The 12686-nt window shown below is 42.3% G+C and overlaps 1 protein-coding gene across 1 annotated transcript in view; it reads right to left on the reverse strand.

Annotated features, from left to right (window-relative positions):
• Positions 1 to 509: 509 nt before the first annotated feature.
• Positions 510 to 12686, reverse strand: part of LOC144101660 (uncharacterized) — a 50052-nt gene continuing 37875 nt past the window's right edge. Inside the window, exons 14-22 of the mRNA XM_077634796.1 lie at positions 11647 to 11842; positions 10705 to 10842; positions 9521 to 9645; positions 9165 to 9338; positions 8179 to 8323; positions 6590 to 6741; positions 4915 to 5092; positions 1876 to 2092; positions 510 to 671 (exon numbers count right to left, since the gene is read on the reverse strand). Coding sequence (XP_077490922.1) covers positions 524 to 671; positions 1876 to 2092; positions 4915 to 5092; positions 6590 to 6741; positions 8179 to 8323; positions 9165 to 9338; positions 9521 to 9645; positions 10705 to 10842; positions 11647 to 11842 — 1473 coding nt within the window. The 3' untranslated portion in view covers positions 510 to 523. The remainder of the gene's footprint in view (positions 672 to 1875; positions 2093 to 4914; positions 5093 to 6589; positions 6742 to 8178; positions 8324 to 9164; positions 9339 to 9520; positions 9646 to 10704; positions 10843 to 11646; positions 11843 to 12686) is intronic.

Raw genomic sequence — 12686 nt, forward strand, 5'->3', positions numbered from 1 at the left:
ACAAGAGGGAGACTAATAGCTAGACGATACAGAATAATACATACAGTCTAGTCTTCTAAATTAATCATAGATACTAATAATAATAATAAAGAGAATTATAGATCGATGTAGTTCAAAATTGGTACCAGATCTACAACTGAAGCGTTTCTACAGTTCCTAGCATTTGCAATAGGCTGCAAGTTCCTGCTCCTTGGGAGTCCTTTCAAGTGAGGAAAGATCCGTAGCACAAAAAAAAATGAGACATTCGATCAAAAATATTAGTGGTCCTCATTGAAGGAAAGGTCCTCTTTGAATAAACCGGATGGTGCAAACGACGCTTTAAACAAAAAGTAGCAGTGTTAGTAATGTAACCAAGGGCTTCCTAAGCATGCCAGCTGCGAAGAAAGCGCACCGGATTTTTTTGTGCTAAACAAGTAAATATTACCATTACATAAATGACTATCGCAAACTATTCACAAATTTCTTTGGCACCTTTATTGAAACAAAAAAAAATGACGACGAATATGCCTAATTTGAAAATTTTCTACTGATATTCATTCTTCAAAGCGTCCTCCAGTATCATAGATGCCGCCTTATCACCGATCATCAGCACGGCTGCGTTGATGTTGCCAGAGGTGATTTGTGGCATGACTGATGCGTCTGCTACTCGCAATCCTGTGACGTTCCTCACCCTGCGTAACAAGCAAAGGTAAGCTTCTAACAACAGGACAGTTTTCAAGTGGTATCATAATTCGCACGCGCGCAAGCCACTTATGAAAATCGAAAAATTCCTTCCAGCACTGAAGTTGTACATTGAACAATTACCGTGTTCACTCACACATTAGCTTCTTTCAGAGTCGCACCATGCGCATAACCAAGTGTGATTCATTAACTGCTCAGCTTGGAAATCGTTACTTGCTGCGCAGTAATTGCTTCACATACTGTGTTCCTGCTCGTCAATTGTCCGCTGATGCGACTATTGAACACCGACAATAGAACCGAACCTGCTTAATCGTCACTTAAAGTCAAAGCTAAAGAACATCCAGTAGAACCACTCTGATGCCTGAGTGCGTGTCGAGTAGTCTTGTAGAAAGTATATACAATTGGTTTTGGGGAAAGTAAATGGCGCAGTATCTGTCTCATATATCGTTGGACACCTGAACAGCGCCGTAAGGGAAGGGATAAAGGAGGGACTGAAAGAAGGAAGATGAGGTGCCGTAGTGGAGGGCTCCGGAATAATTTCGACCACCTGGGGATCTTTAACGTGCACTGACATCGCACAGCACACGGGCGCCTTAGCGTTTTTCCTCCATAAAAACGCAGCCGCCGCGGTCGGGTTCATTTTTATGGAGGCGAAACGCTAAGGCGCCCGTGTGCTGTGCGATGTCAGCGCACGTTAAAGGTCCCCAGGTGGTCGAAATTATTCAGCATGCGTGGCTTATGCATGTCAGTTTCACGCTGCTCTTCCAGCTCTGGCCCTAAATATTTATGAATTATTTGAATCGTTTCATTGTTTTTTCTTTCTTATTTCTACGTTTCTAAAACGCTTCGAGTGCAATAAAGCCACCCTTCCCTGAATGAAATTACCGAAAGTTACCTGCATCCACAATTTTTTCCAAATCCTGTACCTGAACCAACGGTTCTTCGCATGTTGGTTTATTTTGCAACTGACTGACTCTGGGCTCGGCGGCCATGCTAAGGACATTTCTTGAGTGGAAAGAGGCATCGCCGGCTTTACACTGGCTGCTGTAAGCCACTGGGCGAGTTTAAGACTTGCGGGAAACCTGTACTGCACAGGGTCGCATGAGGGGACATAAACGAAGCATAGAGGCATCACCCAAACAGGCAGACTTCCCTTGCATGATTGCGTACACTAACAGAACAAATTTTACTCACTTAAGTCTCTCGTCAACCACTGAATTGTTGTGGTTGCCCATAGCGCATGTGCAGCACACATGCTGTCCAGGAAAGGCCGCCATCTTCACAAAGCATTCCACGTATTCCCGGCTCCATATGGTGTAGTTTTTACAAGCTGGGTATGAGACATTCCATATCGTGGCGCCGATATCCATCATGGCGGTCGTGTTGAAGAGCTTCATCACTTTTAGTGTGCCTATGAAAAAAATTTGTACAGGCATCATCGCAAATTGCGCAAATCATACCACTCGCATGAAGAAACGCGAAGAGAGTGCAAGAGTAAACTAGAATCGTTTGGTTATTTTTTAGTCCTGGCTTCTTTAACCTCGTTTTTATCGTTTGCCATACGAAGTGAGAGATTATTAAATGCACTTGCCACTTCTTTGGCAAATCTGTGATTTATTTCCTTTTCATACATATATTACACCCTCATTAGTACTCTATTTATTTTTTTATTTTTTTTATCAATACTGCAATCCCCTCTGGGGATTTTAGCAGGGTGGGATACAATAAATACATAATGAAAACAATAACACAGACAAAGCATATAATACAAATTAGATCCATGGAGCGTATAAGCAGTTAAAGACAACACATTTCTAAACAATACCTGAAATAAATGCCGATAGTGATGATTTTGAAATTTGATCATTGGTTAGTAGATTCCATTCAGTTACTGTTCTGGGAAAGAAAGAATACTTAAAACAGTTATTATGGGTGCTAAAGGCGGTTATTGTGCGACTGTGTCTCTGCCTTGTAGAATACCCAGATGAAAAACTAATTATTCACGTGAGGTCGGTTTTATAATGACCGTTAATAAGTTGAAAGAGGAATTTTAGTCGTGATACACGGTTTCTTTGCGTTAATGGTGGCAGGTTTGCTTTCATTAGTAGTTCGGTTACTGATGTACGTCCAAAGCTATTATATATGAAGCGAACTGCTTTTCTTTGCACCATTTCCATCTTGGTGATCTTAGTCTTGGTGAAAGGGTCCCAAATTACACATGCATAGTCTCGTATCGAAAAATGGTATGCACGAGTTCTGTTTCCTCTCCAGTTTTTTTCTTGTGCTCAATTACGTGTGCTGCTATCAAAAGTTTTGTCACTCCTCTGCTTGGAGCTGTTGAACCAGAGTTGGAAATTAGTATTGTCGACAAAATCTGCCACTCCTGTTTAAAGATTCCTTCACAGCACCATGTGCGCAGAACCCCGAAATAGATATCTACATATTTTCCCGCGTAAAAATATAATTCAGAAAACACGACTGGAGATATATACCTTCTATTTGCAAGCATACTGGGTAAATGATCCATGCAATAGCCCGAATTAGGTGAAAACCTGCAAAGGCTTTCTTTTTGATCTAGGTTGGAAACTTAAGTTGATCTAGATTCGAGGCTTTACGAAAGACAACAAATGGTACTTTTTTCATGTTTAGCTCAATATAGTATAAAAGAAAGTAGAATCAAACTTCGAGAAAGAAAATGCCTAAGTTTTTGCATTCTAAAACGTAAGTCTAGATAATGAAATCATTGCTATACTGAAACCAGTTCTTGTCTTTATATATGCATGTTTCGCATACATGTTCTGCTTTGTTCGCTGCAATAACAGTGCATACCAAGCTACTTGCCCTCTATCTGGCACGAGGTTTCAGAACTTACTTCAGTCCTCTGGGAAGTTTGCCAGCCAAGCGATCACGTGACAGCATTTTGTTTCGTTGTCATGAATTTTTAAAGGTCTGTTTTGCTCTCTGTAGTCTATTTCATTTATCTGCACTGATGTCACCAAGGCGAACAAGCAAATCAAGCAGAAAACTACACCAGGAGACACTAGTTCAAAATTTTCCACTGCAGGTTCTTATTTTTCTAGGGTTTAGAGTATTACGCCACCACTGTTTCCTTGGGCAAAATAGTTTTTTTTTCTTCTAAAGAAATGAAATAACCACCCGGCAAAGTTAATCTAAATCGACTGCATGTGCAAAAGTTTACTGCTGTGTTAGTGTTTCACGCTAAAATCCAAACTACTGTAAGTCCCTGCCCAGTGTGGAGTTGCGGGCTCGATAAAAACAAAAGTTATTACGTGCTTGAGGTTTTTACATGAGCGCTGCCTTATGTAAACATGTGCTTCTTCGGGCATAATGATGAAGATGACGCAAAACAACTACTCGGTTCAATGAACAAGTCTGCTCCGTCCAGGAGGCTCTCTCCTAGTGTAGGAATTCTTCACTTGTCGCGAGTGAATTCCGACAGATGTAGCTGTGCCATGTTTAAAAGAATTCGCAGCAGAACGTTGGCCACGAACACGGCAGAAAATAAAAATGGCTTCTCTATTTAACCTTTTCCCACTAACAGTCTTTCCATTTTCATGAATTGCTATGGGTGAATACTTCATAATGCGTGATCAAGAATAAAGTGAGAAAAATATATTCACAGTTCTTTTCAACGCATTCCAGAGGTGTGGATGGCAGTCACTGTGTTTCAAGGAGCTCAGTAAAATTGAACAAGATGTACGACATTCCTGACGAACATTATTACTTCTGATTTACTTCGCATTCAAAACTGTACCAAGAAGGCTAACTGTCACTGAAAACAAAAACAAAGCTGTCATTTTAAACGCATTTGACGCTTATTTTGGTTGATTATTCAGACCACGGACAAATAAAAAAATATAAAAAGAAACAAGATGACGCCGCAAAAACTTAGAAAATCGCTTACATCTCTCGTGCTCTCCATGTAGTAGTGCTTAGACCATGCTTCCTGGCGGCTATCCCCTCCACAACTTCCTCGGCTACTCCTGTGCCGTGGTATTTATGATCGTGCATATGATTCCCTACAATTCTCTTTCTCTTTCTTCTTTGAGCTCGATCCTATCGCTTAAGCACATTACTTTTTACCTTCAGCTTGCCATTTTTTTTTTCTCGCACAATGCTAGAGACAACGCTTCATTCCTGTTTCGCCACTGCAGCGAATAAATATTTGCAAGTACTCAGAGAGAAAATTTAGGCAACATCAAAAAGTCTTACCATTGACGATTCGATCAAGATCTATTCTTTCGGACAGCATATTTGGGTCAATCAAAGGCGGCATCATGTAATGGGAGGAGTTGAGCCTGACAGTGCCGCGTGATATCGGCCGCACCATGGCCACGGCGTTCATGAAGCCACTCTTGTTAAACATTGGCTGGTAGTACTTCTCGTACGTCTATGGATAACGAGAATGAAATGGCTGTATCAGCACTGAATACAGCCACAGGCAAGTTCTATTCGATTTTGCTGTGTTGAGCCCACAGCCGTACATTGGCCAAAACTGTTGCACAATTGACTCAAAGCACACAGAGTGTACGTGATGGCGGCATAGAGCATCAAATGTGCCGTCATCACGCTCCTGAGGCTATGGTGGTGCACTTCTTGAGAACAGTACAAACCAGTAGTAATGAAACCATTTAAAAACCAAGGTATAAAACCGGCCACATGATGCAGAGGCAGGTGCAATATCATCTTTTGCGATGAAAATCCAGTTTACTTGCGCACGATTGCATATCAAAGTGTTGTTTTCCGCAGATATGCATGCTCTTAGTTATTTTACAAATTCTTTGATTATTTGGGCGCGTTCTTCGAGCCTTCTAGTTTTTTATTGACACCCACGGCCCTCTGACATCCGGTTCTCTTATCTGCTCGTTAATGCGGTGCATTTAAAGCAATAATAAGCCAAACTGTAAAAGTGTTTCGCAGCTTGTGTTGTCAGTGCGAAAATTTTGTTCGAGCCCGAAACACGTGGTTTATTTATTTATTGGCTGAGTGATTGAATATTATTCATTAATTCATTCATTCTTTCATTTAGGCGGTGTCCTAGTGATTAAGCCTTGCATTCGGGAGGCGACAGGTTCAGTCCGCACGGATTTCTGCTGGTTTTTTTTTTTTTTTCACCACACGCTTTGCGATGACCGAGAACGGTAAGTGCGTGACAAGGGCCGCAACGATAGCAGCTGTGAACACCACAAAGGCGGCCTGTACGGTGATTGGTCTGCGGCAGAATTGTCAGATTGGAATGAACGCCTCTGAAACGAAGTTCACATCGTCACAATCGCTGCTCCGCTTTGTTGTTTATTTCTGTTTTATTTATTTACAAATAGCGCGCTCCCTTGTCGGGCCCATGCAGGGGTAGGTACAAAGGTAAAAAAATGGCAATAGCGAATCGAACAAGACAAGCAAGAGTGGATTGTGCCGACCTGCGAAGCAAGAACTGGTGCCAAAGAGCCACGCTCTAAAACATTCCTTGCTGAAAACATCATCACGCAAGAACTTTGTGTTCGCGCTATTTTAACTTGAATGGTCCTAGCTGGTCTGGCCTTGAAAAAAAATAAAAACATCAGAGCCACTCTGCTATTATGCCTCGGGTGCTACTTCTCGCTCCGTGCAAGTAACATTACAGTATTTTTCGTGCGTCTCTACTTATGAGATAGCAGATTTCATGTGACCACAATTCTGGGCTAGCAGTACGAGGCAGTATTTAATTATCAGAATGCTCTGGTGAATTTCGAGCGCTTTCTCTAGCACACTCAACATATTCCTGTAATATTTCGCACGTCAACATTGCAAACACAAGTGGCACATATTCTGTGCATCCGCTCAGGTGATTTTTTTTTTGTCGCCTTCATGCAGCCTGCCCCTTCCGCACACGTTCCAAGCTGGTGCTCACCTCATTTGAAACGTATGGTGACTTTGCAATCTCTGGACTCGGGAAAACATCTGTGAGCTCCAGCTCAATGTCAGGGTAGTCCGGACGTTTTTCTGGGATGCCGCTGTTTGTGAAGAGCAACGCCTCGAATGCGCCGGGTAAAGTAAGCAGTCCTGCGTTGTATAATAACGTGATGAGCACATTTTGAGCACTTGATTAGTGTTGTGGAATACTTTTTTACTGCTACTACTAATAATAATATTAATAACAATAATAATAATATTAACAATAATAACGATAATAATAATACCACCACCACCACCACCACTACTACCACTGCTACTACTACTACTGCTTTATTAGCCAGAAAAACTGCTGATTGGAGAAAGAAAATATAAGATGTAGGTCTTTTTATTCGGCTTGCAAGTGAAAAACCTTTCTAGCCTGCGATATATGCCATTCAAGGCAGCCATTATTACTAAAACAAAATATTAAACGCTCGCAAGATTAAGGAAGATTCGCGTGTGGGGTGCAGCTATTCTGATCTGCGCATATCACGATACCTCTGCGGCTGTCGCATGCTCAGGGAAGCACCTTTGTAGTGTTCATAAAAGATTTCATCTTTCTGAGTATTTATAAATAAAACGATTCGCAGGGATACCTCGTTTTACGTCACCATAATTTATTTTCCATGCTATTCTTCCCAAAGCGGGGCTCTTTTCGTTTGTTTGTTTGTTTGTTTGTTTTTGTTTTCTTGCTTTTTTACAGTATTAGGCTTTCATATTTATGTATTTATTCAATATAGCGGCCTTTCTTGGAACGTCCAATGAACGTCTGGCACCGGACAAATTGTTCTTTTCTGTGCTGTGTCCTTATTCGCATAGCCGAGGTGTCATCGTAAGAACGGCCTTACCTGGTGTGCGCTACCGGAAGCTCCGAGTCGTGGCCTAGGCCTCAAAGGAGTTCAACAGGCCTAGTGAGAACACTCCGCAATGCAAATTCTAAGCGATGAGGAAATCCTACTCTGTTAATAACGCAAACACATTACTATGTAGTTTGCCAGTAAAATAACATAAATTAACCCCGACGAAAGAACTTGGTGCACCCAGTCTACTACTGTGTTAGATAGAAAAAAAGCACTGTTAAACACTAAAAAACAGTTTCCTACTATTATGGTTGAAGAAAGTACCACAGCAGTGGTCTAGTGGTTTGAGCATCCGCCTGTATGCGGGAGGTGTGGAGTTCGATCCCGAGTGCCATCTAATACCCACCGGTCACACAATGAGTAAAAGCTTTCCCTAGCCTGGTACTCGGCTTATATGGAGTGAACCATCTTGATTACCGCGAAGCACCTTGTGTCATGGCGCTTTTTAGCCAAGGTGCCATTCCGAGATTAATTCTCCATCTATTATGTTTGATAAAAGTGCTCAGAAAAACATTAGACTCTGGGATATCATGCCCAATGCTTTATAGCAAATCCCGTTCCGCTTGCCTTGAATGCAGTATTCCCCATACCAGAGCTGTCTGCAGACGGCATTTCCTATATGAAAAGTTACTTTGCAATACGACCAGACCATCAGTTCTGATGTCAGATTTCTAGTCACACTCACCTGTCTGATTTTGCCAGTACTCTTCGATGCTTTTGTTGATATCTTTTAGTCCTATCAAATCTTCGTTGGTGGTTACCACGAGGCCCACAAATATAACGTGATCCTGGAGACCTTTCCCAACAGGTAGGTCTTCCACAACGTCAATCTGCGATGTAGACATTGTCTTTTTTAGTTCTTCGTCATGCTCGCTTCCAGTGCCAACTTCTCACATTGTACGGCTGCTAACTTCTTGTTATTTCAAACCGGAAGAATAGAGGCACCTCTCCACTTGTTCTCGAATTGGGCTCTGGGGGTTATACTCGAACTTAAGCGCAGTAAAGCTCCAGTAAACTTGGCAAGTCAGTCATAAACCAAAACTACGTGAAACAGATGTCATGCACTGACATTTTAAATGCACCCGCAATGTATGACGTACATTCTCAGCTGGATATTTAAGGGTAGTTGTTGTGTATGTGCGCTCTTCACAAAATGTAATGTGTAGCACATAGTACAATTTGGGTTGGATATTTAAGCGTTGTTGTTGTCCTTAATCTGCCCCAACAGGGACCTCCGCATCGAGCTTCTGTCTCAGAATTGGATTGCGCACTTCAAGAAGTCATACATTGATTTCGGTTCAGCTTTTTCTTTCATGCAGCGTTTACAAAAACCCTTCACAATAGACATAGCCGCATGTGACGGTGCTATTATGAGAGCTTAGTGGATAATGGCAAGTCCATGCGACAGGGCTATTATGCACTTCATTCGGACCAGTGATAATTTTTTTCAATTTACTAGCCGACTTTTGCTTTTTTTTTTCTCGTATGCTGATGTCAGTACCTACAGGATAACTGATTTCAAATACTTTTTCGTTGTATACGAGGAGTTTGAATGCTCTTTTGAGGAACACTGAAGCTATATTTTACCTCAACTGCAGACTCGTTCAGTTTCTTGCCTCCACATGCGCCATGAAAACAAGAGAGTCAAATACCGCAAACAGAACCACGCACGTTGTGTTCTTGTAGATTTTCTTTGGGGCCGATTCCGGACAGCATGAGCAGTTTGGGAGTGTTGATAGCTCCCGCCGAGAGAATGACCTCGCGGGCCGCGGTGACGTTTATTGTGACGTTGTTCTTGACGAACGTTACTCCAGTAGCACGCTTGGTTTCTCTATCAATGAGTATCTAAAAGCACACAAAAAAAAAGCGGTAAATGTGAGTTAGAAGAAGCAAAGACGAAATTCTGAACAAGATTTTTGAACGGATGAATAGAAAAGCATCAAGACCCGCCACCCCATGACCATTAAGGTGACAGATATGATATAAACATGGCCTTCCTCCGTAGCACTCAAATGAGCGCCGGTTACCTTAGTGACCGTGCTGTTGATGGAAATGTGCAGGCTAGTGCGGTTGCATCGCACGTCCTTTAGGAAGCAATAGTTGGAACTCCTTCTCATTCCATACTCAGTGTTGGACTGCACTCTTGAATAACCTGCGGTAAACAGCAAAGCAATTTTCTCGGTTTTTCTCTTTTCGACTAATGTTATTAGCGTAACAAATTGTTCATCACTATGGCCACAGCTGCACGACAGGCTCAGCTGGGCAAAAGCGCGGCTGAAATAATCTACAGTACGAATTATTTATGAGGGAATATGACGAATTTTTTCATGAGGCTGAAGTACATTACTGCATTACAATTTTCGCAATCCTTAATACATTACGATCATGTGCATGCACCTACAATATGACAGCAATGCACATGATGCGTTTCCTTTTATATTGAAGCTACCTGTACCTGTTTTTGCTCTTAAATTTCTTTCATGCACATTGCACACATCGACAAATACTTGCATTCGTATAACTGAAAGTCTGTCACCGTTAACTATGTTTACTGATTCCATCATATGCCTATGCACGCTAGACATTGCGCTCCTTCTCTTCCCTACAAATTCCGAACCGAGTCAAACCACGAGTTTTACGCGCCTTACTTCGTGTCTTGCTTTTTCATTTTATTGCATTTTGTTTAATGTTTTATGTATTTATTCATTCATTCATTCATTCATTCATTCATTTGTTTGTTTATTTGTTTGTTTGTTTGTTTGTTTTTTGTTTGTTTATTTATTTTATTTATTTATTCATTTTTCTGCCGATTTATTGCAGCCGCATTCACAAACAATTTCATTTCGCTTCTTCCATGTAGTTTTACTTCTATCATGCGCTGCGCAGCACCCCACATCTATTTCATATTCTGTATTTGTACATAGTGTATATCACCCCCCGCCCCTATCCTTTCTTACTATCCCTCCCCGCTTTCTTTCCCTCTCTCTGCCTTTTTATTCCTGCCAGCCGCAGCTCAGGTGCTTCAGGTTTCGATAGCAGATTCCGCGGGTAGCAACATCTTTTCCTTCCATTGTTATTTTAATAATAAATAGCCACTAACAACAACATGTGGGTCCTCTGTTGAGAATAAATCTTCAAAGAAGCAAAGCTGTCCGCACACTATCTAGTCTCAGAGGAACATGGCAACAGCATATGCTTTGCGAGTTCTCACCCGAATGATTTTTTCCGTTGTAGTCAACGTAGTCGTAGCCGGACTGTGCGCAGGCATTCAGAAAGACGTAGCCTAGAGACGTGTTGTAGCGAGGGTAGTTGATGGGTGTTTCGCCCGTAAAGCCGTGGTACTCTTCTTCTGCGGAGAAATAAGGTATTTATGTAGTGCTGCATAAGCGCTGACTCACCAAATGCACGAATGTACAAATAGAAAATCCTTAATTCGAAGTCAAGTTCTTTATTTTAAAACGTTGACGTCATTATGGCATGCCCTTCTGAACTGAAGGACCTGAAGTTCTTTGGAAGAAACTGCTGAGTACCGCGCCGTTCAGCGGCACTCTAGAGATTCTCCCATCAAATGAAAACCAGGCAACACAAACACATGACTGAAAATTATTGCCTTTCACATGCTCCTCGGCGTTAAAGATGAGACGCGCTATAATGACAAGTGGAGATGTTTACCTTCAAGACTTCCTGTCAGGCTACTGCAGATTACGGTGAAAAAGATAAACACATACACACAAAACTCCAGCGCAATCAAAAGCACACACCCAATTAGGCTGCCCGTCCACTTGAAAACTTGAAAGGCGAAAACGACCTAGAGGATTTCATAGTTTCTTTTTAATTCCGCCATATTTCAATGAGTATTTGCTCGAGCGGGTCCTTGAATTCTTGTTGAAAAGCCTCCTGGAGGCTTTTTTTACAAATAAAGAGTGACAGGTATTTATATTGCTGCCTGGATATACTCGGCAGAAGCTTGGCCACATATCAATTGCCACTTGGGCAATTGTAGGGCTTGGGTAGGGTTAAGGCAGAGTTTTCAAATTTGACTATAATACCCACAAATACCCACAAATACCGTCACTACAGATCGTTTGCACTAGAATATGCCCGTCTAAAACAATTCAGGGCTTCATTAAGGCTTAAAACAGGTATCACTCACCCTCCTTTTCGACCAGGATGCTCTTGTTGAACCTTTCGATCTCTCTGAAGTGAGGCAGCACACTTGTGTAGTTCCAGCCTGTGGCGTTGTACTCCTTTTCCCATATGTCAAAATCGTGCCGGCTTCCGCGAGCAAAATTCATAGAGTTGATGGAGCTCGTGCCTCCAAGGAGCTTTCCTAGAGTCATAACCGCCACCTGTGTTGGGAGAATGAAGATGAAGAGTAAGTGTTCAGGAACTGCAGTCCCTTACCAAAAAAAAAAAAAAGATTCCCGCTGGCTTAGCGAGGTTTAGGTTAAATTTTCTGCCTGCATGTTTTCCGAATGCACTAATAATTTCATTACGGGAACATGGGTATAAAACATTCTTGCTACTTTCTAAGATATGCGTCATCGCTTAATTTTCACTTTCCATTTCCACTCTCCTTTTCCTGATCTATTTCAGGAAAGAAAAAACTCGCCGGACGGTTACGAGTGTGCAACGCGAGTGCTCAAGCGTTAGCTGTGGTGCGATAGCAAAGAATTTTTGTAGCGTTCTTGTCTAAATTATTAGGCTCCTCTCCGATGCCCTAGCGCACCTATTTCAACACGTTGTCTTGTCCATGATATCCCTCTCGCATAGTCTCGCCGCTATTCTTTTCGTACGTACACTGGGGCTGCCGTGGTGACTCAGTTGTTATGGTGCTCGGCTGCTGACCTGTAAGACGCGGGTTTGATTCCGGCCGCGGAGGTCGAATTTCGATTGGTGGCGAAATCCTAGAGGCCCGTGTACTGTGCGATGCCAGTGCACGTTAAGGAACCCCGGGTGGTCGATATTTCCGGATCCCTTCACTACAGCGTCCCTCATAGCCTGATCGCCTTGGGACGTTAAACGCCCACAAACCACACGTACACTGGTGTAGCCTGCAGCAGCAGCACCTTGCTCTACCAAGTTCACCAAGCAAACTAATGCCGTCGACGCTGCCGCGAAAACATAAATACGAAGTGCGGTTACTCGCAGAATATTGGCGCGATGCCAAGGTCTATGCTGGCCACAGCGTCA

Source organism: Amblyomma americanum, chromosome 8, assembly GCF_052857255.1.
Source record: "Amblyomma americanum isolate KBUSLIRL-KWMA chromosome 8, ASM5285725v1, whole genome shotgun sequence".
Taxonomy (NCBI): domain Eukaryota; kingdom Metazoa; phylum Arthropoda; class Arachnida; order Ixodida; family Ixodidae; genus Amblyomma; species Amblyomma americanum.